Below are 24,994 nucleotides of genomic sequence, written 5' to 3'. Positions count from 1 at the left end.
TAGTTTGCTTTCTGAATTCTCCTGTTTTTCTTTATTTTTGATGTATGTTTAAACACAACTAGAGCACAAATAACTGTTTTTATTTAAGGCATAAACTTAAATAAACTCCATGGTTTAATAATTTCTCTTAAATGAGAATGCTATCCCCTCATTCAATATACAGCAAGCCTGCATGGAAGCTGTGGTTTCAAAGAGGTTGTCAAATTGCCATTTCCTAATCTAATTTGTATTCCTAATGTAATTGGGATTCTGGGCGCTAAGTGGTCTCTCTGTTCTCCCTGCCCACCTCCTGAACCACCCCTCCAGCCTGTGCAGAAAGGAGTCCGCAGAAGTCTAAGGAATTACAGGAACAATATAAGAAGTGTTTAATAGTCCTGGCTTTTTTATTAGGCCGTGTACTAGTTTTGTGCACCCTTGCCCCTGTAATCCAGGGTCATGTTTAACAGATGTGCATGAACTTGTGCTTTAAGAGCTTGCAATTCAATTATCATTTCAAAATAGTATTGTTAGATTAAATACATCTCAATGCTAATGGTGGATTTGCTGTCTAGCTTGCTATCCTATGTTTTCTGTTTTACAAATGGAAAGCTAAGTTCACAGAATGGGTTGAATACAGAGTATGCAGTTTGTTGCATGTTTTCTTTCCTGTGCAGCTTTTGTGCCTGGACAGCCTCAGTGCTTATTGGAACATACACAGCAAAATGTATTATCATGGCTCCCGTGAACAAATACTGGTAATGTAGAAGAAAATGCATTAAACAGTACTATTTTCTCTAGCTCTTGTGGTATTCAGAACTACACCACACTGATTTCTGCCCCACTCCTCACACTTACGGTCACCTGTATTCAGGGTCATATGTTAATCCATTGCACTATTGTTAATAATACTTTGTGAACCTCATTTGTTATCATCCCCTATAGGGTTTGGACATGATATATTTTTGACCCATGATGTTTATAAAGGTGTTCTGTGTGTCCTTGTACAATACTACTTGTTTACCTTTTCCTTTTGTGCTCATCTTTTACAGATATCTTTATTTTTATTTTATTTTGCCCATAACAAAATATGCACTTAACCCAGTGAGCTTGGTTCTAACACTGAATATTGACTCAAAACTCTGAAGTACTTAAAACCATCCAGTTGTTTAAGACCAGCCAAGTTACTTAGGCATTGCCTGTCTGTGGATGTTTTCCTCTTTTTTCTCTGAATCTCAGTCTGAAGTAAAACCCCAAATTGATAAACAGCTTGAATTGACAGCTGCAAAAGTCTGCAAAATACACATGAAGTTAAGTTGGTCCACTCAAAGCTTTGAGAACTCTAAACAAGTAATGCTCTTCAGCAATTGCTAGACAGTATCGTATCCCTTTGCAGGATCAGCTGAAAAGAGGAATTCCCTGTAGTGGTAACCAGCCCGAAGACTATCAGTACAGTAAGTAAGCTAGAAATGAGTGAATCTAAACTGTTCTGAGCATGTTGGTGTAAACAGCCTGATCCTGATCCTGCAGGCATGCCCATACTATCTTCATTTTACAAAAACCTAAATGTAGTAGAACGTATTAGGGCTTGTATACTTCTTGACTATTGCTGGGCTATCTTAATTGTTGTTGTTAAGAATTGCATCCTGATTCTGTGGGACTTGAGCATGTGTGTGACCAGTACAAAGTGGTTGATCTATTACTTGCTATGCTTTAATTATACGTAAAACATCTTTTTTTTTTTTTATCTTGAAGTTTTCAGACCAGTGTCAGCTTCTGCAAGACTGTATATCAACCCATATGCAGAAGTAGAACTGAAAACTCCTAAGATTGATTGTAATGTAGAAGTACAGAGAATTATCATTGAATTCACTAAGCCACAGGTAAATTGGTTTGGTATTTATCACCTGTTTTAGTTTGTGATGAACTATAGTGTTTTTTCACTGGAAAACATTCTTCTTAGGGATTCTTGTACTTACATGCTCATAGAATTTCTAAACTGTTCAGCAGTACCTGTGGGAAAAGTGTAGGATCTTTTTCCTTCTGTGTAACAATCACTTCCTGGTGCTAAATCATTGTACTCTGACACTCTTATCTGTGGACCCTCTGGGGACCACCTGATCTGTGTTCAGCCCTTCCAGTAGCATTCTTTTCACATAGAGAATGGAATCATGAGTAGCCCTTATCTTACTAAACTATAACAGTGTTATAAGTGCAGAGCTGCCTAAGTACAAGCAAGGATGGAAATTAATGGAGTGTGCTGGCTTTGGCAACAAAAACTGCTGAAGTATCAAGCAGCTAATTTATGTGGCTCCCCAGCAATGTTAGTGTTCTCATTTATTCAGAGATAACTTGCAGTTAGTTGGCTAAAGAGCTTTTTAGCTCTTATTGATATCTAAGTGTAGATTGAGTTCAGAACTGTACCAGTAAGATTCACTAATGTAAAGGCAGCTCTAAAATGAGGGAAACTGTGCATTGACAAATGAATATGCTTGGTTTGAGAAAGCCTGAGAGTTTGTGCTGAGCGGACTGATAAAACTACAAATTGTTGTTCTTCGAGGGGAGCAGGGGTTCGTGTAGTGGTGTCCTTTGAGAACAATGGGTGTAGTTGGTCCACTTTTAGGTACTAATGAAAATGCATGGACTTAAATTTCTGTGTAGTTTGAGGAATACTGAAGGCTATTGTGTACATGCAGTTTGAGCACTGCCTGCAAACAAAACCTGAACCTCTGCTAAGAAACTTGTTTTCCTGTGTTTAGTACCTCAGCATGATAGACCTGCTGGAGTCCATAGATTACATGGTTCGCAATGCACCGTACAGAAGATTTAGGCCAAATGTATCTCTCCATAAAAATGCCAGGGAATGGTAAGCTGTGTACATTTATGCATTCTTTGGGAGATGCTGGAGTCCTCTCCAGTCTCTTCATTCTCCGTCGTGGTTAAAAGTAGTTTTAAAACTAGATCACATGCTGATTTTATAACTTTCACAGAGGTTTGCTTAGTCCATATATTCGAGTGATGAAAGATCCAACTGAATAAATGTCACTTGCTAAGCTGAAGTCCCCAAAATTTGAACAAAATGCCAGTGCTCTCACTAGAGGTTAGAATGTAATTTTAGAAAGGCTAAAGAAAAAGCTTAGCAAATGTAATACAGGGGAACCATGTATGTCAACTGTAATTTTTAAAGGTGTGAACTGATACGTGTTTTCTTGGCTTTTTTCAAAGTACTAACTGATACTGATTATCAAAGTGCTTAAGTGAACTTAATGCTGTAACAGTCCAAATTTGCAAACATGCAGAGATCAATAATGAAGGTTTGTAGTTCTTCAGGCATTAAATGTAAGCCCTCTGTTCATTTTTCAACAGTGATGTTGAAATCATTAAAATTTTTATAAGCCAAGTTATTCAAATCATAAGTGGTGAACAAAGTGTTTGCATACTAATAAATGACCTCTGCAACCTGTAAGTTGTAATGCACAAATGAAATGGGAAGTAGTTCACAAGTGTGCAATTCTTGTAGGTGGAAATATGCAGGTAACAGTGTTCTTGAAGTTCACATCAGAAGACATACTCGAATGTGGTCATGGAGTAACATAAAACAGCACAGGCAGCTTCTGAAGAGTTACAAAAATGTGTACAAGAACAAGCTAACACAGAGTAAACTGTCAGAAGAAACACAGAGGCAAATTCAGGTATGAGCCTTTTTTCTTTGGCAGAATTATATTTTGGGTTCTCTATGAAATAATTCTTTAGATATACTTGGGAGTAATCCAGCTTGATGGTTTTACAAGAGCACAAGAGGTTTGTGGAAATACCTTTTTAATCTGAACTTCTGTGTAACCTGTTGCGGAAAACAAAATACTGTGGTTGAGGATTAATGAGCATGGGTGCATTTAATGAAGTGCAAGAGTAATCTAGTTAAGAAAAAAAACCTAGACTGCCTAACATGAATTTTATCTTCTAGTGAGCTTTGCATCCGGGGATGGGATATACCTGTGACAGAAGTGAGCAGAGCTAGAAATCAATTGGTGTGTAAATATGAAGGAGCTGGTAGAAAATTTATAGTGGAGAGCCTCTCCTAAACGTGTTTTAGAGGCAAATAATTTGATCATACATTTTTATAGGACCTAGAAAGAAAACTTGACGTCTTCAATATAATCTTAGCAAGACAACAAGCACAAGTTGAGGTAAGGAGTCATTTTTGTTCAGTAATATTGTAGCACTTCAATTAGGATGGTTTTGTCATGATAGTATTTTTTAAAAAATTGTGCTGATGTGTATGATAGGATAGGTAGACAGGAAGACAAGTTTTCTGTCCTTACAGGACAAGAGTAAATTGATTTCCAAACTGGAAACCAGTTCCAAAAAAAGTATGAAAGTTTTAAATGGTACAGGATCAGTCCTCAGGTTTGGTACTACTAGGTTAAGGAATCTACTAGATTTAAGAAATATAATTGCTTTTTGTACTCTCTCTGTCTTTTTGTATAATTCCTACCTTTTCGTAGTCTAAATACTGGTGAAATGTATAAAAAAACCCACAACTGTCCAAAGTAAAAGTAAGGTGTGCTTATGGCTCTGCATGCACAGACACACAGAGACATGTCCCTCACCCTGATCCTCTTTTTGTCTCTGTCTCGTGAGTCAAAGTGCTCTTAATTCCTTGTGGTGTGGTGTTGCCGTCCCTCAGTTAAATGCATGTTTCCCATGCATACATACATAGAATATTTACAGAAAAATAGTAATACTATTAATTATGCATTTTGTCCAACTTGTTTTAATTTCTGGTTTGTAGACAATAAGATCAGGACAAAAATTACTGAAGAAAAAAAGCACTGAAGCAGAAAAGAAAAGTGGAGGATGGTTTGGTGGCTTCTGGGGTAAAAGAGAATCTAGGAAAAAAGAAGATGAAGAATCACCTGTACCTGAAAGTAGGTGTAGATTGTAATGCACTAATGTCTAGAGAGATATTCGGTCGTCTTCTACATTGAAAAGAAGTGATGGTTTTTTTGCTTCCTACTATGCAGGAGAGGGTATGGCATAAGCAGTGCAATGCAGTATTGATCATTTTATAGTACTACTTACTGAATACTGAGCTGGTAAATAAGGCATTCTCTTAAAATGGCCATAAGCATTTCAGAACCTTGGTGAGGAGAAGAGTGTGGCACTTACATCTGTAGTGATAATTGGCAACAATTGAAACACTCTGTTCCTGGTGATTTGCTGTCTGGATCAGAGGTTCGATCTATTAAAATTCCTGAAATCTATTTTCAACATGGGGAGCTATGGATACTCTTGTAATAAAAATTATTATATATGTGCTACATATGTAACGCCATATATGAAGACTCCTGTGTGAATTATTTTACAATCTGGAATTTAGTGCATTATGACGAATCAATGGAATGTATCAGCACAACTTAAGCAATAGAAGGCAAATGTGAGGAAAAATGGTAGTTGTTATTTATTAAGGTGCAAATTGTGTGGGTTTTTGGTTTTTAGCTATTGATGAACTAATGACTCCAGAGGAGAAAGCTAAACTTTTTACTGCTATTGGATACAGTGACAGCTCCTATCACCTTTCATTACCGAAGCAGGTAAGCAACCTATGGGATGGTTTAAAAAAACAAACCACACAACAAATTAAGTATAAAGATGCCTTCAGCTCTCTCATTACCTTGAAGAAAGGTGAAGGCTTCAAATTCTGATAGGAAAGATTGTTTGGTTCTTCTGAAGTTGCTGATTGACGCAATCATAAAATGATGCATATGTTGGGAAGTCAGAACCCTCTCGGCAAGGCCAAGACTTGACATTTAGCAGCAAGAACAACAAAGGCATATGTGCCATGTCTTCTAAAATGTAGTTATTTAATGGGATTATAATGATTTTGGTTGATCTAGAGAGTTGTCTACTAAATATAGTTTAGCTATGCTTGCTTCAGGGTTTAAAAAAAAATTCCTGAATGCTGAAAAGAGATAGACTATACTTGCTCTGCATTTGTTGTATTGCACTACTTTATGTTAAAGAAATGACTGGTAAACATTGGATAAAGCAAAGATTGTACTTTGCTTTCTGCATAGAGATGTGTTTCCAGTCTTAGTTGACTGGAAAACTTGGGCACATTTCAGTTTGTTAAAATGAAGAGTTCTGAAAAATTATTCGTATTGAGATGACTAATTTCAGTTTCCTCTGATCTTCTCACTAGTATGTTGCCCATGTTGTGACACTGAAGCTGTTAAGCACTTCTCTTACAATTAAAGAAGACAAGAATGTGGCAGAAACTCTTAAAGTACAGATAATTGATCTGAGTACTAAGATATCACAGCGCCCAGGAGCACAAGCCATTAAGTAATTGGATTGGTATTTTCTTTTTGTAGAAACATCTCTGCCCCTCCTCACCCCACTCTCCAGCTCCTTAACTTTCCTTGGGTAGTGCTTGTTGTATATTGACTTGTAAATTTGTGGGTGTCCTGTAATTGTACTCTGTTGTAAATAATATAATTTGGTGAATAACATAGAATGGAATGAAGAAGGGAATGCTGTCTGCTGGTTTTCATGAACAATGGCAAGCTCTTTCTTGAATATAAGTGTTGAAGTGCTGAATATGACTCTTGGGAAGTGATAGCTAAGCAGTGTGAAATAGTGTGGCCACTGAACTCCAGCCAAGCTAGTGAATGTGTTACTCACTGCCTACAGAAATGAAAAATTATGTGTGTGTGCTGTGGGTGGGAGATCAGCCAGAGCATAAGATACTGAGACCTTCCTGTGTTTTAAGAGAGGGCACACCGGAAATACTGAACAAAAATTATTGGATTACATGGTCAATGAATAAGATTTCCAGTGTCTGGAAAATGAATTTGTGCACTTTTTGCTTTCATTTGCAGTTCCTTCAGTTCTGGCTTCATACATAAGAACACCAGCTCAGCCACTGACTCTTGAAATATTTTTGCTAAAAACCATTCTGGGGAATTTTCAAGGTGCAGCTTGAATGCTGCAGAGAAACAAAAAGACCTTTGACATTATTTTCTATAAATGCATGCCATTTAATTTAGTTTGCAAGACTGAAGCAGTAGAACAGATACTCTTATTAGTGTTATGTTCTTGAAAAAAATGTAATTAAGTTATCTCTACAGAGCCAGGCATGTGACACTGATCATGGCCAAATGTGTTGCCTCCCAAAGTCACAGATTTCAATGGTGGAGGAACAGGACCTGAAAATCAGTTTCTTATATTTCTAAGGACGAATAAAGTTGGTGTGGTTTGGTGGTGTTCAATGATTTCTTCAAAGGTGTTTTCCTACTGACTCCACTTAACACTACTGTCAGGGCAGTTCTCAGTACAGAATTCCCATTTGCAGCAAAACAAGTCTGTAACTGCTTTTTAAATCCATACATAACAGTAAACATTACTGAACTTTTTTAATTTATGTAACATAAATATTCTGTTTTTCTTTTCTCTTGACACTGATTCTAACTCTAGCCCAATTACATTTTTTTAACTATTCATCTTCTTTAGGGTTGAAGCAAAGCTTGAAAACTGGTATGTTACAGGCCTGAGACAAGAAAACATTGTACCATCTCTCGTGGCTTCCATAGGGGATAGCAAATCTTCTCTGCTTAAGATTGAGTTTGATGTTAACCCAGAGGACAGTACAGCTGACCAGAGCCTTACTATTGAATCACAGCCTGTGGAAATAAAATATGATGCAGTGAGTAGTAACCAAAACTCTCAGCTCTTTCTGACTCCTCTTTCTCTGCTGTTACTATCCTTGCTCTGTCGAGATCTGATTTTGAATTTTTATTGTGTGACTTCTATGTATATTGCTAATTCTTGTCTTTTTTTTTTTTTTTTTTTAAGAGAACAATAAATGCAATGGTAGAATTCTTTCAGACAAGTAAGGGAATGGATCTTGAAAGATTAACAACAGCCACATTAATGAAACTGGAAGAAATCAAGGAAAGAACTGCTACAGGTAAGACAGTAACAAATCTCAATGAAGGTGAACCCTTATAATGTTTCAATATAATAATGTTTCAATATGTTTCAATGCCTAAACACTTGATTTGTTTTGATTGATGGCCAAGTAGCAGGATTGGGATTTTTCCTTGAGATGGTGCCGTTTCAGCTGGGATAGTATTAATTTCTTCTCACTTGGTGACTTGGAGGTTTAATGGATGTTTTGTGGGAAGGAGCATTGAGTTCATTGAGAAATCAGTAGAATGCTACAAAAGCAAGTCTTGACACAAGAGGCTTTATCTTTCAGATAACATCTTTTTGGATGCTGACTGGCAGAATTGTTTCACTTGTGAATAGTATTTAATTTCAATGCCCTTTCCTTTTTGTTTAAGGATTAGTTCATATTATCGAAATGCGGAAAGTCCTTGACTTGAAGATTAATCTGAAACCTTCCTACCTTGTGGTTCCACAGACTGGTTTCTACCATGAAAATTCAGATTTGCTGATTTTGGACTTTGGTACATTTCAGGTATATAAATGATTCAGGTATATAAATGACCTCTCTTATGAGCTCAGGGGAAGCAAATATTCTCTTTTAACATAGCTGTCATCTGGAACCATCTTGCTTTCAGAAGGCAGGGTGATCATCTGTGTTTTTAATGCATGTGTTTTTAACTTGCCATATTTCTTACCAAATAGATTTGGGTCAGCAGTTTGATCAGAGTTGTTAGGTTATCTTTGACATACTTGTACGAGTTAATCCTCCTCAGGAAGCTTGTTCATATTGTAATTGTGACTGTAATACAATATCATTTAATATCTTCCATTTCTTCAGCAGAACACATGAACTTTTGTTTTCTGTGAAATGATAGCCTTTTATTAATAAAAGGGAATATAATATTTCTCTTGAAATTTGAAAATTATTTCCCTTGTTTCTATAAAATGGAAAGGTTGCAGTCATTTAACTTGACTTCATGACTGATTAAATATTTATTTTAGTTGTATTCCATAGGTAAAATTATAGACCAGTGAAAAAAATTCTTTTTGCATAGCTTGAATTAAGTGGATTTATGGAAATAACAACAAAAAAATCTACTTATCAAGAATAAGTGAAGTGGGAAATTACTTATTTTCTCTGTAAGACTCCAAATGCCAATTATTAACTCCTATGAATCATCTTTTCATCTTCACTAGCATGAATAGCACATGTTGGTTTTAATGATTTAATTTTATTTTGTTTGTTATGTGTTTAGCTGAACAGCATAAATCAAGGCAGTAGCGAAGCTTCTAGCTTTTCATCTTTAGAGGAGATTATGGACAAAGCTTATGACAAATTTGATGTGAAAATTAAAAATGTGCAACTTCTTTTTGGAAGAACAGGTAACATAACAACATAGCTGCTGTTTATGCAAAAGATTGTCAAAGGCTACCTACCTGTAATAAACAAATTTTTTTTAAATAAAAAAAAAAGACCAACTAAAATCAGTAGTTAATGGAAAGTTAGGTTATAATACATGTTTGGTGCCAAACTTTGAAAAAATTGGTTAGTTTCTCTTCAAACAGCTGCTCACTTTTTGTTTGGACTTGTGCATCACTTTGATGGTAGCAATGAATGTAAATGAATAGAACTATTATGTTTTCCATCACATGCAGGAGAAGCACAGCTAAAATTTGCCTTAGTACTTAAATTTCTGTAATCAATAGAATGATAGGTTGCTGTTTTATCTTTTATCTGTCTATGTATCTGTCTATCCATCTGTTTTTCTAGGGGTCAGTGTAGGTACATCTTTTAGTGTAGAATTTGGTTTAATTTTGCTAAGGCAGAAATGTTCACAAATGGGATTAAATGCTCTTAAAATACTTGACCTAAGTTGTTTTAGGTTTCTTTAGTTGGTGAGTGGGTTTTTTTACCCTCCTAGTGATACACCACAAGTAGTTACTTTAATGATGCCTTAATTAAAACAATCAGTGAGTGATGATTTTTTTCATCTAAATTTACTGGACATTTTCAGGTGAAGATTGGAAGAAGGCTCGTTTCCAACATCCATCAACTCTGCACATTTTGCAGCCTATGGATATTCACGTACAGTTGGCAAAATCAATGGTGGAAAGAGATTCCAGGATGGCAAAGTAATATATTAATGTTGAAAAGACTCGTTTATAATTACTGTGTACTTAGAGAAAAGAAAGCTGTGTTTTCCCTAAAGGTTCAGTTGCACTTCATAATTTGAAGGTATTAACTAAGAAGTAGAAATAGGTTACTACTGTTGGCAAAATCTTTTTTGGGTAGTAGTTCCCTGGACCCTTTGCTTGTTACTAACTACTGCTTAATTTAAGTCCAAGCCCTGTTTTGATGGAGAATCCCTGGCTTTACTGATATGTGATCTTTATATAGGAGTATCCATATTGGTAGTATTTAAATGAAGAATTGGTACCTTTTTGTTTAGGAGTTTAATCAGTTGGTTTTTTTTAAAAAGGTTTAAAGTGTCAGGAGGACTTCCTTTGGTGCATGTCAGACTCTCTGACCAGAAAATGAAGGCAATCTTTGATCTGATTGATAGCATTCCACTGCCTCAGAAGTCATCTATGTCAATTCCAAGCACAAAGGTAAGCTGACAACTAAGAAAACTGAGGGGAAAAAAAAGGCATCACTAGGCAAGGTCTTCATTGACTTACCATCAGAACATTCTGGGCTTCCTCAAACAAGGCTGGTGGAGCCTTTGCCATTGTCCTGCTGCTTTCAATGTAAGTATTGGCAGAGCTGACCTTGCCAAAGAATGTGGGGGAGGCATTGTGGAACATTCATCATCAGAAGAAAATATGAGCATACCAAGTTATATAAACTTTAAAATACTGTATTGGTTATTTTCCTCTTTTTCTTCCCTCCAGGTACCAGCTATTCCCACAATTCCTGTTGTTGGTAAAGGGTTACTTAATACACCTCAGTTGTTAGCAGAAATAGTGTCAGGTAAGAAGGTACAGATGTCTTTGTAAAGGTAGAAGGCTGTAACTTAAGGAACAGCTAATACTTCCATATTATTGTTATTGGTGTTAAAACATATAAGGACAACAGAGATCAGCATGATAGGTTGTGTCTACCCTCAAGTGCATAAGGAGATTTGATTGATGCTGATGTTACCTCGGAATAATAAACTTGCTTTTTCTAAAAAGCAAACCTGCTTTGTTTTGATAATTAATATTATGCATGAGCAACCTCTTCAAATGAGTGAACTGTGAATACAGACTGTGTCAGGTTGTTCTGACTGTTTTGCATTAGCAAAGCTCTCCTTTTTCTGAAAAGACAGAACTAGAATAACACATTACTGAAAAATTACTGTATTGACACTGTGGATTTGAGCTTTTATTTCCATGGCTGTTCTAGAGCTGAACTTCCCATAGTGGAACTGAGACACTTGTTTCCTGGAGCTTCCCTTATTATTACTTGCTTATGTGTTCTTGAATGTCTAATGATGCCTCTAGACTCTAGTGCTGTCCTTAATAGGGCTTTAATTTTGTTCAGTTCCCATCCAGTGGGAAAGAGAGCAGTATAGATCTAAAGTGTATTTTGTCAGGTTAGGTTTAAACTGCTCAGGCAGTTAAAAAAAATGCAACCAGAACGGGAAAGAGAGGGTGGAATATTTACCCCCATTTCTGGAAAAAGTTTACTGAGGAAGTAATTTCACTTCTGTAGACTCTGAAGAAGAATATTTTGATTTTGACGAAAGCTTTGAACCAACTGACAGTTCAGTAATTAAAGGAGAAGAAATAAGAAAAGAGGAGCCTGCTCAGGAGGAACTGATAGATCTTCAGTTGAAGTTTGAAATTAAAGAAGTATGTTTGTAATTCTATTTTCCTCTACCTAAAGAATACTTTTAAAAAAAATCCAATATTCATTTACTGGCGTTCTTCAGATTAGTGGATGCAAAAACATAATCACCAAACAAAAAAAATACGTGTATACGTGTGCATATTTCTATGCATATGAGTTATTTCTTATCTGTACGTGATGCATATAAATAAAACATAATACATATGCCCAGATAAAGTATGTATAAAAAAAAATTCCCTTATTGGAGTATTTTTAGTAGAAAAAAATAGTACCAGGTCATAATTAGGGGGTGGGGAGTGGGAAGTTTGCACTGGAAGAACGAAGTCAGTACCCAGATAGGTCTCTTGCAAAGACAAAATCCCCAAATATTTTTTATGTTTATATCTTTCACCATCAAACAATCACTTTTTCTTTCTATTTTATACTCTTTAGTCTGTAATAAAAACAGTGCTTCCAACAAAGTAGGGAGGGCATTAATTTTGCACTTTTTTTGGTGAGATTACTACATGTGAAAAGATGGTATAACCATATTTCTTGCTCATCCAGGTTTTAGTAGAACTCACCAGGCAAAAGAAAATTGAGGAAACAGTACTTGTATTTGATGTAATGCATCTTGGGACAGAAGCTACTGTCAAAACCTATAATTTAGCAGCTGTATCTTATTTGAAGAAAATAAGCTTGGATTACTATGGAATTGGAGGTAATAAGCAATGGCAGAGAAGTAGACATGTGTGTGTGTGTAGCAGGTACTCTGAACTGCCCTGTGCCTTGTGCTCACTGAAATGGAAGTGTTGTCCCAGTTTCCCAGGTAATGTGCAGCTGTCCATTGGCAGTGCTTGTGCCTGTGGTACAGTTGAGAAGCTCTGGACTCTCACCATAACGCTTACGGGATAAATAAATGGCTTAGGGCTCAGTCTTTGGATGGAGAAGGGTTTTGCCTTTTTGGACTTAGCATAAGAGAAACCAGTGACTCATATTTGGTGGTGCAATGTATTTTAGCAAATGGTACTGAAAGTTAATCCCTACCTTCAAGGCACAGGTCGTTTGGTTCTCTGAAGGAACAGAAACGATCCTGATTCTTGTTTATCTCTTGTGTTTTACAGGTAAAAAAGCACCCATTCATCTAATTAGTTCCTCAGACAAGCCTGGCTTAGACCTTCTGAAGGTGGAATATGTCAAGGTATACACAAAGCTTTTAAAAATTATTTTTAAAGCATTTCTACATGTTCTTAAAACAGTCTATATATAGTCCTAGAGCTACTATTCAGAGCTAATTGGATTGTTTTGTATCTTCTAAAGAGGACAGTGACTGGTTGGAATTAATATTAACCTTCATGCAAATCATTATTTTCAGGCTGACAGAAATGGGCCACAGTTTCAGACAATTTTTGACAACACTGAACAGATGATTCAAGTGAGTGTTTGCAGATTTTATTGCTTATTTTCTTTTGGTTTGCTTGCTCAGAACAGAGGAATTAATAAGAGTTGTTTTGCTTTCCTGTTTTCCTGCCCACCAGCCTTCCAGTAGGAGATTTCAGGTGTTAAAGCATCCTTGAAAATTTTTATCCCACTTAAGAGCAGAAAGTTTGTCTGTTGAACTGTGCTGAAAAAGTCTGTCTAGCTCACGTGGATGAAATTCAAACTACTGTAAGAATGCACCTTCTCATGCATCAGGGATCATGATATTCAGTGGCCCAGTATGGGAAACTGTAGTGGAGTCACAGAGTCTTTCATGTCAAATAATCTGTATTGTGAGTGCCATGTATTCAGGACTCTGTTGGCTGTCTTTCATGAGAAGTCTAAACCCATGTCTGAGTGTGGGTTTTTTTTTACTAATGGTGTATTTTTGAGTCAGATTTCAATCTAAGGAAAAATAGTGACTTGAGGCATTCTTGAAATAAAGTACAGAGGATGGTGTTTTCTGTGATAGGTACTTTCTCCTCTTTATACCTTTATGGCATTTTGCCTGCCACATTTTAGTGTGAGGACTGAAATATTTCACTTGTAACTTAATAGTTTTAGAGTGTCTATAGATTTCATCAGGGAACTTTAGTTAATACTGAAATCTTTTTGCCAAAAAGAAGTTCCTGAAGCTGAAGCAGGAGATGACAGTTCTAGTACTCCAGTGCTGCTGAGTTAACTGTCTTCACACTATGGAGTAGTGCTAATGTTAAGAGAACTCAATTTTCTGTACGTTGTCTGAAGTTGCTGTTGCCTTGCAGCTCTTCAATGGGACTTCTGTGCCTGGAAGAATTGCATTTGGGCTCTATTTCCAGTTTCAAGGCCATTCAAGTGGACAACTTTTATTAAACTACACAGCCAGCACTTACCTTTTGGACTCCTTAGTGGATTTACTGAGGAGTACCTATATTCTAAATATCTGCATGTCAGCCACCTGCCATTTACCCATTCTGGTAGTACTGTTATTGCAGGAGCATTCAAGCCCAAGGCTGTGTTTGACAAAATTAGTTTTGTATCACTGTTTTTGTACTGAGGAGGTTATGGGTTAGCAGTTACAGCTGTAGCAGCTGGGTTGTTGCTAGGTTTTCTTACTTTGTAAGCTTATCCCCTTTCTGCTTTACAGGAAGTTTTTCCTTTATGATCTCTTGCTGGTCACACATGCAGCTTTTCTGTTTGTAAAGAATGTTTCTGTTGCACTGGGTGCTTTTGCACCTCAGTCCAACTCTTACACTTACTTTTAAGATATTGTTTGGTCCTATGGTGTCTCATGTTTTCAACAGGTAACTTTTTCATCATTGAACCTCCTGTTGCATACAGAGGCCCTTATGTCTGCTGTCAGTTTTCTAACAACTATTAGCCCATCAGGCAGTGGTAGAAGTGGAGAGACACCATCCAAAGAAGAAAAGCCAGAAGATGACTCTAGATTGAAGAAAGGTACAGTTGTGATTGTCTAAATGGTGGTTCTAGAAGGATATGTTGCATGCTGGCAAAGCAAATCCAGAGAAATACGATTAGCTTTGTAGAAATAAAGATGAAACTGAAAATACAACTTGTAGGTACCTTGAAAATCTCACCTTCTCTTATTTCTAGTGTCTAGACCTTCCAAGGATAAGGATGTGTTTGACTTCAAGCTTTTTGCCAAGCTGGATGCCTTCTGTTTAAATATTTGTGATGAAAAAAAGAGCATTGCAGAGATCAAGATACAAGGTATTAAATTCTTTATTAGTAGTAAGTGCTCTGGTACTTTAGTGTCAAAGCAACAGCTAATAATTGGACTAAAAAATAAGGTGTAAATGTGCAGCATCTGTTTTTATTTATTTGTTTATTTATTGTTTGTGAAAAAATGGCTTGTAGCCTTGTTTTCAAAGTCAGCCTTCAAGTCTGTCATAATGTTCTGGCCTCCAGCTAGAAAAATGTGGTGTGTTATTACTCACGTGATTAGGTTCGTGCTTTGAAGGAGCTTGATTGTGGGTGGCTTTTCATGTTGTACTAAGTGTTGGATATTTTTATGGTATACCATAAAATTATTTAGGATAAATAATTAATTATGATAAAAAACCCCTTAAAAATGTTTTCTTTAGTTTTTAACCCTAGGGGTTTGTTTGGGTTCCTTGTTTTGGTTTTGTTTTCTTGATTGGTTTTACCCCTCGGAAGGGCTATCGATAATTTTTTGGGGCAGTTTCACTTCTGACTGATTATAACTGCCGTCCTCCTAGCTGCCAACGCTCTCTAATGAATATTTAAGAATGTGTGATATGCAAGATTAGTACTGCAGTTCATAAAGTCTTTTGCTTGTGCCCATCTTTAAATCATATAATGTATTCACACAAGATTATGTATGCAAAAGTATTGTATTCAAATAATTCAGTATAGTAACATCTTTTCCGATAGAAAATCTCAATGCACTCAATAGCTTGCTTATTAAGAAGTGGATTATTGTTGGTATTTTTCTATGAATAGTAGCTCAGTTATTTCCAGAGATGATTGATATTGAGACAGTATCTGTATTAGAAATATTTCTATTTTGTTTTGGATGAAGCTGTAGTACTTAAAGCTTAGTAACTTTTCCTCACTTCCTCTGCTGGTGTCCCCACCCTGAAAGTGAATGTTACTTCTGCTATGCAAGACTCTGTTTCTATTTTTGTACTTTGCAGGTCTTGACTCATCTCTTTGCCTTCAGCCGAGTCACACTGTATTCTTCGCCCGACTTAAAGACATAGTTGTCACAGATGTTGATTCAAGGACCCTTCATAAAAAAGTACTCAACTACAAGATTTTAACTTTTACTTGATTCTTGGTTAGTTTGATGTGGATAAAAGTGAAATGTAATACATATTCCACTCCTCTAAAAGTCTTTGATTTCTCATGAATAAGTATTTTCAAGTAAGATACATCATAAAGAATAATTTTCATATTACAAGAATGGATGCCTAAAAGATTAGAAACCTAGTAATCTAACTTGTAATCTGATAGGCTGATGGTATCTTTAGTTCTTTGTGCTAAGTACCTTTGTAGAAGCTGCTGATGGCTGGTGGGTGCTGTTTCTCTCTTTCTAGGCTGTGTCTATAGTGGGAGATGAAGTTTTCAGTTTCAATCTGACATTAAATCCTCATGCTACTGAGGGAGAAGCGTACACTGACATGTCAAAAGTGGATGGTACCGTATGTTTGAAAGTGGGCTGTATCCAACTGGTGTATCTTCACAAATTTCTCATGTCTCTCCTGGTAAGTCTTATTCCCTTTGTATGTTTCTGCAGCATTCTCAGATCAGTCTCCCAGGCTGTGCCCTCAGTACAAGTGGTAGCTTCAGTTTCTGAAAGAGAAGGGATGGGCTTAATTTTTCATGTGTACTGTTAAAAAACTTTTGTAAGTAACTGGTTTAAATTTCAAGTGGGTCACTTCCCACCCTCACTTTTGGAAACAGAGAAAAACTTGGTGCTGTTGAGGTAGTTTGGGGGTTTTTTGTTTGTTCCCCTTTCCAGCCTAGCAAAATTCTGAGTTCATTGCAAACATGTCAGAGCTAACACTAGAGGCAAATCTTCCTGCAGGGTTAGATGTCATGATGTCTGCAAATTACCCAGTGTAAATATTAGTGTGTTCAAGTACCCTAATGATGGCTTTTTCAATGAAGCACCAGTGGGCTCTCTTGCATTCAGTAGGTTCTTTAATAGGAATTCAGTAATATTCACTGAGGGCAAGAGGGACTTTCAAAATTGTGTCCGTAAAAGCTCTAATGAGCTAAGTAGTCTTGTAGCTAAGGAAAGAAGAAAAAATGGAGATGGATTTAAAATAAGTGGATTATACTGATTAGTACTTCTTTGACCCCCAAAGGTCATGACAGAAGGCATTCAGTTGTCTTTTCCCATGGAAAATTCAACACAGTAGGCAGCATAATTGGTGGACGATGATGTAGAATGAGAAAGTAATCTGGGTTAAAAACTGTTTACAGACATTTCTCCTTTCTCTTCAACTGCTTTTCTAGACCTTCTTGAACAACTTCCAGGCAGCTAAGGAGGCACTGAGTGCTGCTACAGTCCAAGCTGCAGAAAAGGCTGCTACCAGTGTGAAAGACCTGGCCCAAAGGAGTTTTCGGCTTGCAATGGACATTCACTTGAAAGCACCAGTTATACTTATCCCCCAGTCCTCTGTTTCCCCCAATGCAATAGTAATAGATCTTGGCTTGATTAAGGTTCAGAACCAGTTTGTCTTGGTGTCCCCAGAAGGCAGTTCACTCCCTCCAGTCATTGACAAAATGGATGTGCAGCTGACAAAGCTGAAACTATCGAGGTACAGTGATTAATACTCTGTAGAACATTAATGTTCTTGCCTAGAAACCATGGTTGGTGCTAGTGTCAAATATGTGGTATTAAAATGCTAGCCTGTTATCTTAGAGCAATTAGATCAGTAATAAAATCAGAAACTGTTCTGCTCAGGAAAGTGTTTGGTGTTACATTTGAGATTTAAGATTTTTTAAAATCTAACATGTGACTTTCAACTTCCCAACTGTTTTCTTTCTTTTCCTCTCTGTGTTTCCAGGACCACTGTGGAGACAGATTTGTCACATCCAGATATTCAGATACTTCACCCTATTAATTTAAGTCTGTCTGTGAAACGAAATCTCTCTGCAACTTGGTTTCACAAGTTACCAGTGCTGGAGGTCACGGGGTGTCTGGATACAATGAATGTAAGTCTTGTGAGAAGGTGGTGATAATACATATTGTGAGAGCAACCCTTAATGTTATTTCTGGACACAAAGGGGCAACAAGCTGCAAATTTTGAGTAGGCGTGAAGTGGATTTCAGGAATGTAACAGGATTTAACCCCACCTAGATGAATGTAGAGGTTTAAAAGAATTGCATAAATGGTTTTGTGACCAGTTCTCTCAGCAAGAATTCTTTAAAGTGTTTTGCTTTTTTTTCTTTAAAAATGGAATCTTCTTGAGAGGAGTTTAAATTAATGCAAATATTTGCTTTAGTAACTCCAGCTTCCTATCTTCCATCACCCTTGAGTGGGATACTTGTTTTTTGTAGCATTTTATGTACTGTGAAAGAAAGTTCCAGGGACATCTTGGGTGAAACTGGAATAAAATATCATGAAGGGGCACGTCATTGACAGGAATGTATTAAAGGCATAGGTATGTTAAATTGCTGCAGTGTATATTGATACAGCTTGGGAGGTCAAAACCTTCCATCTCCTCAGACTTTAACAATAAGCGGTCAAAAGAATTAAATTTTGTTATTGAAGGGATGATTCTGCTGACAAAATACCTGTAAATAAGCACTCTTTATGCCAGGAAACATTGTTCTGCTTTGTTAGCTGGTGATAAGTTCAAGGAACAGTGTGTTTTTCCTGAGAATTGTGATCTGCCATTTCTTAGGTTGTGATAAGTCAAGAGGATTTGAATGTCTTTCTCAAAGTGTTGATGGAAAACCTGGGTGAAGCAGAGGAAAATCAAATGGATGCAAAATCAGTACTGCAAAAGGAAGGTCAGAGATGGAATTTATTTGTCATGAATACTAAGCATGTTCACTTTCAGGAGTAAGGAAAAGCATATTATCTGGAAAGCAAGTTTAGATCCCAGAGTATGGTGATAAACTGAGCATTAAGTGATAACCTCTTCTTACTTTTGCAAGGACAATGTCTATACTTTGATACTTCAAGAAACTGGAAACATTACAAGGCAAAATTGGTAAATGTGTTAGCTAAGTTGTCAAGGAACTATCAAGGTATTGAGATGTCAGAGTCACCTTGTTGCCAGAACATGTTTCTATTTCCTTTTCATGCTCTGAAGTTAAAGGCTCTGCTTGTGGAAATGTTACTATCTTATCTTAGGTGAATGTAAGCCATCTAAATGAATAAAAGAATTGTATGTGTTTCTTGAGCTAAACAAATGGTGGCAGTTTCACAAGTTAAGCAATTTATTGACTGTTTCAGGTAAAACCAAAGAACTGGAGAGATCAGTTTTGATACAGGATCAGAGCGTTCCAGAAGGAATGTTGTCTGAAAAGAGAAAAATAACACTAAATGAAGATGTAATCAATATGCTACTTAATTTTGAAATCAAAGAGGTATGTATCCATCTCTACAACTCATTCTATCTGAACTCGGTACTCAAGTCGTTGCTTGGAAGTAGGGGGTTATAAAGTCCATTTTAACAGTTTGATTTGGCAACAAAAAGAAAACAAGCAAGAGGAACAGAGCAGGGGCCAGAGGAAATCTTTAGCAGACTGGTTTTGTAAAAGGCTCTTTGTAAAAATGCAAAATGTCTAGATTAATATTATGTGTCACATTTAGCTGAGCCTGCTTATAACTGCCTGCTGTGTCTGAACAGCTTCCCTGAAATATTGAACTTATTTCCCTTTCCTTGTTCAAGGTTGTAATAACCTTGATGAAGCAGGTTCAGAAGGAGAGACATCCATTACATATTCTAACTGTGCTACAGCTTGGAACCAAAACCAAAATTAGAAATCATGAGTTAGCTGCAGCAGCATATCTGAAAAAAATTACAATGAGATGCACTGAAATAAATGGTAAGTCTTCTAGAGAACTGGTACAGTCAGTAGAATGTGTGCAATTGAATTTACAGGCAGAGGATAACATACTAAAAACCAATAATGGGAGGGGGAAGGGTAATTTAGATACTAATCTGTTTTACCTGATACCAAGTTTTACTGCAATTGCTAGAGTTAGAGTTAATGTATTTGAGTGAGTTGCCTACTTTGAGCAGGAAGGGTGTTCCTGAGAAGTATTCCAGCAGTTCAGTGTGTTTTGATGAGCTTCTGATTCTGTGCTTTATGACCAGTTCTGGCAGCACTGGAAATGGGAGTGCTTCCTTAGTTGGTCAGGTAACAATTCAAACTGATGGTGAAGTGATAACTGAAATAGCCATTTATCCAAAGTAGAAAAGTAAGGTTTTGAGTGTGAAAACCTGAAAGTAGGAATGCAAAGAACTTTCAGTTTTGAATCTTGTTTCAGGAGCAAGATAAGTTAATTTTTACTAGTTTAATTTAAAATAAAGTGAATATAGCATTTCACAAGATAATGCTTAATATGCAACTTCTCAGTGAAAACAGCTGTTTAACTCTTTCAGTAAGAATAGTATCTAATTAGCATGTAATAGAGAATTAGCATAGATACGTTGGTGGAGTAAAGCTTGTGAGTGGAAACACTTCACATTTTTATTTCTTTGTTTGCAGACTCAAAAGGAGATCCTCTTTGCATTCTTAATTCCTCAAGCGAGACAGATGAACATCTTTTGAAAATGGAATATATTAAGGTTTCAATACATTTTCACTAAGATTACATGGAGAGTAAAATAAGGCTTCCTTACTTAGCCTGTAGAATTGTATCTAAAACTAACGCAGGCCTTCTCCCAAATACCTGTTTTTCAGTTTAGCATTTAATTGAATCCTCCACTGCTTCCATATAGTGCTTGCTTCATAAGGCAATGCTATTACTGAAATCACTGGCAAGACAAGTACTTATTTGTGTTCTGTGTGTACAGCACAAATGAGTAGCTTTGTGAAACTTAACAGGTGAGGTGGTCCTTGCCTGTGGAAGTGAAGAGTGACTCTACAGGTGATAAAACTCACATTTGAGGAGTGATATGTTGGTAGCTAAAAAAAGGCCTTCAAAAATTGCGTGAATACTTGGGAATCTGATAGGTTGTAGAACCAGGGGACTCATTACTCTTATCTGTAATGGCATCATTTATGCAGTGAAAAATAAATTAATTTGTGCTGGCAAAGTACAAAGCATAAATTGACCCTCTTTAAATAGATTCTAGATGGGAGAAAGTTTTGTAACTGGCCAGTTGAATTTTCACAAGATATGTGCTATGAAATGTCTCTGAGCAGAGCATTGTGAGTACCCCATTCTGGCTGCCTTGCTTGTGCCTTATTTGGAGAACTTGTTTGTTCAGGCTTCATCATTCTCCCTTGTTTCCTTTTGCAGTTGGAATAGTCCTTGTGTGTGGGCCAAATTCAAATAATTCAGTTAATAAAATTATTAATAATTATTTATTAATTATTGGCTAATTCAATAGAGACTGACTGTCCCTTTTTTCCTTTTTTTTTTTTTTTTTTTTTTTTTTTTTTTTTTTTTTTTTTTTTTTTTTTTTTCTCCCTTAGGCTGACCCGGATGGACCAGACTTTGCTACTACTTACCAAAGCACCAAGCAAAAAATCAATGTAAGTACTGGATGTATTTAAATTTTTATTAAGTTTTTCAAATGGTAGCAGCTGTGTTAGTTGCTCCCTTTTTTTTTTCTCATTGAAGAGAAGAAAGGGATCAAAACCAACCCAAAACCCTGACTCTCATCATTAAAACCTATTGCTTTGTATTTAAGTACTTCAAAGACAAATCCAGGTAGAAAAAAAGGATTTTTTTTTTTACAGAAGTATTTATTGTATTAATTTTTCTAAACTAAAAACTGTACATTTTTAGCTAGTTAGAAAAATGTCCTTATGAATTTTAACTGAGGCCTTTAGCATGTGCTTTGTTTTTGGGGTGATACACTTAGCAGAGAGCGAAACCAAGGCCTTGTGTTCCAGAGCTTGTAACAGTTAGTAACAGTGAAATTGAGATGTAAGCTGAAATGTCCAAGTAGCATTCTCAGGGTCTTGAGTGCAATTAGTCCTCTTACTTCTCCTGAAAGCATTCATGGGTAATTTTCCTTGGCTTCAGTGACTTTTGAAATAAGCATGTAATTCTGCTTTTAAAATGTTTCCTTTAAAGTAGTGGTGGTGGGTCAAGCTGCTTCTTGATGGCCTTAGGTGGAATAAGTGACTGATGCTGAGTTTCACTAAGTAATACTGGCAAGAGTAGTTGCTGCTCGCATACTCCCTGTTCTGATTGCAAATTTTGAACCTTGGTGTTCTGGTTTTTTGTTGTTGTACCGTGTCTACTAAAATAGCTTCGTATGAGATTCTGAAACTGTCAACCAAAGTGCTCCATAGTCCACAATGAAAGGCAGCAGAACTAAAGAGAGTGTCCTGAAAGAGCATAACCACATGAGGCATCAATTTTTAGATTGGCACAGTTCCTCTGTAGCTCTTTTAAACTTCCCTTAAGCTTTCTGTAGTACCCTCATCTGTTCTGGAGCTCATGTGGTGTGAAGTTGAAGGGGATGGAGATGGAAGAGTCAAATACTTGTGAAATTGAGCAAGACACTTTTTTCCTTTGATTCTATTACAGGAAGTCTGAGTTGTTTGGCGATCGACTACTACTAAATAACAATGTTACTTTGTCTCCTTTCCCTCCTTTTAGGTCATCTTTTCATGCTTGGATATAGTACTTCACACAGAGGCTTTGCTTTCCATCATGAGTTTTCTCACCTTCAGTGTTCCATCAGGTGGTCTTCCCAGTACTGATAAATCATCAGACCACAAGCCTCAAATAAAAGAACAGGAAAAAGGAAGTACCCTTAGACCAGGTAATGTCATATTAAAAAGGCTGTACTTTTGTTGCTTAACAGCATCTCACTTTCGGTTTCAAAGGATATTATTTCAGATGACAGCATTGCAATCTATTTGATGGAAAACAAAGCATGCACAACTGTAAATGGGGAGAAAATAATCTTACTTGAAAAAAAGCACCAGACATTTTTCCTGTGGCTTAATTTTACAAATTCTCCTTACTCAATATAACTTTTCTCTGGGTGGTGGTCTGATTTTTATAATGAAAGTTGAATAAATGATGTTGCAGTGTGCAGCCTTCCCAAAGGTTCAGTGTCACAACCATGTGGCTTTCCAATCTGAAGGCTCTAAAGAGTGCTTACACTGCTGAAAATAAATACTCCTCTGGGGAGGCGAAGAGAGGTTCTGAACTGAATGGTGGTGTGTGTATTTTAATTATGGGTATTTGTAACCTTGAAATAGTAAGAGTTTTTGCATGGAAGCTCCTGAATGTTTTGTTGGGTCCTGTGTTGTTGATTTTTGTACTTGTAGCGTTGTTTGTGAAATTCAAGGTTTTCTAATTCTAAAACTGTTGTGATTGAGCCCAGTGGCTGTTACATATTGTGTTTCTGCAGTGTTGCTGCAGCTAATACGCCTAAATTGGCCTTGCTACTTGATACAGAGAAGCATTTCTGTGTGAGACGGTGTTTCAAATAATGTCCTGTATGCTGTATTCGCAACTGTTGCATAGAAATTAGGTGTTAATGAGGAGAGAATACATAATCTTGATAGCTTTTGGCCTGTGTTGATTGGTGACAGTTTGTGTGCCTGAAGGAAACTGTGTTAATAAGTTACTTTCTTCACATTTTGACTAATCATTATTATACCTTTTAGGGAATGACTGCAGGTTGCTTTTGAATAGCTCATGTATGTACAAAACTACTAATTAATATTTGTTTTAATAATGGGCTTGTAATACTTGAACTCCTTGTATGTCTCTTGTGTTTCCTATCCAGTGTCTAGTGATGCAGCCCATGATGATGTCTGTGAATTAAAACTGACTGCAAAGCTAAATGCATTCAGTATTACAGTGTGTGATCAGACCTGTAGAATTGCAGACATTAGAATACAAGGTAAAGTGTTTTTTATTTAAATATTAGAAGAAACTGGCTGTAGCCAGAAATAGGCTGTTTCACTCCATTCACTTCCAACAGGCCAGTGTGTGCACTGCAGATCTCTAACATGTGTTTAAATGTATTTTGATTGTATGAAATGATCTGCAAGGAAAAAATGTTTGACTCAGAAAAAGAAGACGATTTCTAAGTGTAGTAAAAGTAAAAGAAGTGAAGGCACTGTTATAGATAACACAGACTTCCAGTTTTTAATAGCTAGATCTTAGATAGTGTTGGGGAATTTTACTCTAGTCTTAGAATCAATTTATGTTGGCAAATTTGTCATACATAGTAAGGTCCTGACTTCTGTCTCAGGCTTAGCATTCATTGTTACATAGCAGAAGGCTGGATTCTAAGCTGTTATTATTCTTTATATTCAGTAGTAGTTAATTCAGGGGGTTGGTTTGTTTGTTTGTTTTTTTAGCAGAAGTGTTTACTTAGAAATTTGTTGAAGTGCATTTATTGCCTTCTTTCTTTTGTTTTGTTCAGGAATGGATGCATCTGTAGCTAAGAAGCCTAAAAAGATTAAAGTGTTCTCCAGACTCGAGGACATTGTAATTACAAATGTTGATCCAAAAACAATCCATAAAAAGGTGATGTGTTATGCAGATTGTAAACAGCTGAAGAGACCCAGTTCTTTAAGTGATTTAGTGACAGCACTGTAGTTTTATTTGTTGTTACAGAATGCAAAGTACGATGGAATATTAAGCAAAATTTATTGGTTAATTTCCTTTACCTCAGAGAAGGAAAATATTCTTCCACTTACTGTTTAGTTCTTTTAAATTGCTTGCACTGGTATGTTTAATTCTGAGCAGCAGGGGTTAAATATAAAGTGGGCTATAGATAAGCAAGTGAGAAGAGGCATATGCTATAAAATAGGTGATTCTGTTTCCTTTTGTGCCTACCATATGTCCAAGTACCGCTGATAAGTTGCAGTTGATCTTGTTGGGGAACTATTTCTTGTTTCAGAAATACCTGGGAGTATTAACTATGTGGACTTAATCTTCTAGGCTGTCTCCATAATGGGAGATGAAGTGTTTAGATTTCACATGTCGCTTTATCCAGATGCCACTGCAGGGGAAGCCTATGCTGATATGTCAAGGGTGGATGGTAAAATGTCTCTGAAAGTGGGCTGCATCCAAATAATTTACCTCCATAAGTTCTTTATGTCTCTCTTGGTAAGACATTAGTTTAAGTTCTTTTCTTGACA

At 36.6% G+C, this 24,994-nt stretch overlaps 1 protein-coding gene across 4 annotated transcripts in view; it reads left to right on the top strand.

The window, feature by feature from the left end:
• VPS13C (vacuolar protein sorting 13 homolog C) overlaps window positions 1-24,994 on the top strand; it is a 74,313-nt gene that overhangs the window by 11,850 nt on the left and 37,469 nt on the right. For all 4 annotated transcript variants that reach the window (XM_048317355.1, XM_048317354.1, XM_048317357.1 and 1 more), the window contains 35 exons: window positions 654-734; window positions 1,373-1,430; window positions 1,732-1,859; window positions 2,736-2,842; window positions 3,497-3,668; window positions 4,101-4,163; window positions 4,769-4,904; window positions 5,476-5,570; window positions 6,179-6,321; window positions 7,489-7,681; window positions 7,831-7,945; window positions 8,322-8,458; window positions 9,183-9,309; window positions 9,942-10,059; window positions 10,407-10,536; window positions 10,819-10,897; window positions 11,621-11,760; window positions 12,305-12,458; window positions 12,862-12,938; window positions 13,113-13,172; window positions 14,500-14,653; window positions 14,810-14,926; window positions 15,874-15,977; window positions 16,276-16,443; window positions 17,201-17,505; window positions 17,755-17,902; window positions 18,595-18,703; window positions 19,152-19,285; window positions 19,591-19,747; window positions 20,414-20,493; window positions 21,347-21,406; window positions 22,485-22,650; window positions 23,629-23,745; window positions 24,274-24,377; window positions 24,795-24,962. In XM_048317355.1, coding sequence (XP_048173312.1) covers window positions 654-734; window positions 1,373-1,430; window positions 1,732-1,859; window positions 2,736-2,842; window positions 3,497-3,668; window positions 4,101-4,163; window positions 4,769-4,904; window positions 5,476-5,570; window positions 6,179-6,321; window positions 7,489-7,681; window positions 7,831-7,945; window positions 8,322-8,458; window positions 9,183-9,309; window positions 9,942-10,059; window positions 10,407-10,536; window positions 10,819-10,897; window positions 11,621-11,760; window positions 12,305-12,458; window positions 12,862-12,938; window positions 13,113-13,172; window positions 14,500-14,653; window positions 14,810-14,926; window positions 15,874-15,977; window positions 16,276-16,443; window positions 17,201-17,505; window positions 17,755-17,902; window positions 18,595-18,703; window positions 19,152-19,285; window positions 19,591-19,747; window positions 20,414-20,493; window positions 21,347-21,406; window positions 22,485-22,650; window positions 23,629-23,745; window positions 24,274-24,377; window positions 24,795-24,962 — 4,404 coding nt within the window. The remainder of the gene's footprint in view (window positions 1-653; window positions 735-1,372; window positions 1,431-1,731; window positions 1,860-2,735; window positions 2,843-3,496; window positions 3,669-4,100; window positions 4,164-4,768; window positions 4,905-5,475; window positions 5,571-6,178; window positions 6,322-7,488; window positions 7,682-7,830; window positions 7,946-8,321; window positions 8,459-9,182; window positions 9,310-9,941; window positions 10,060-10,406; window positions 10,537-10,818; window positions 10,898-11,620; window positions 11,761-12,304; window positions 12,459-12,861; window positions 12,939-13,112; window positions 13,173-14,499; window positions 14,654-14,809; window positions 14,927-15,873; window positions 15,978-16,275; window positions 16,444-17,200; window positions 17,506-17,754; window positions 17,903-18,594; window positions 18,704-19,151; window positions 19,286-19,590; window positions 19,748-20,413; window positions 20,494-21,346; window positions 21,407-22,484; window positions 22,651-23,628; window positions 23,746-24,273; window positions 24,378-24,794; window positions 24,963-24,994) is intronic.

The sequence above is a fragment of the Corvus hawaiiensis genome, chromosome 13 (assembly GCF_020740725.1).
Source record: "Corvus hawaiiensis isolate bCorHaw1 chromosome 13, bCorHaw1.pri.cur, whole genome shotgun sequence".
NCBI classification, from domain to species: domain Eukaryota; kingdom Metazoa; phylum Chordata; class Aves; order Passeriformes; family Corvidae; genus Corvus; species Corvus hawaiiensis.
Note: the sequence above shows the minus strand (reverse complement) of the source record. Positions and strands in the feature narration are given on the sequence as shown.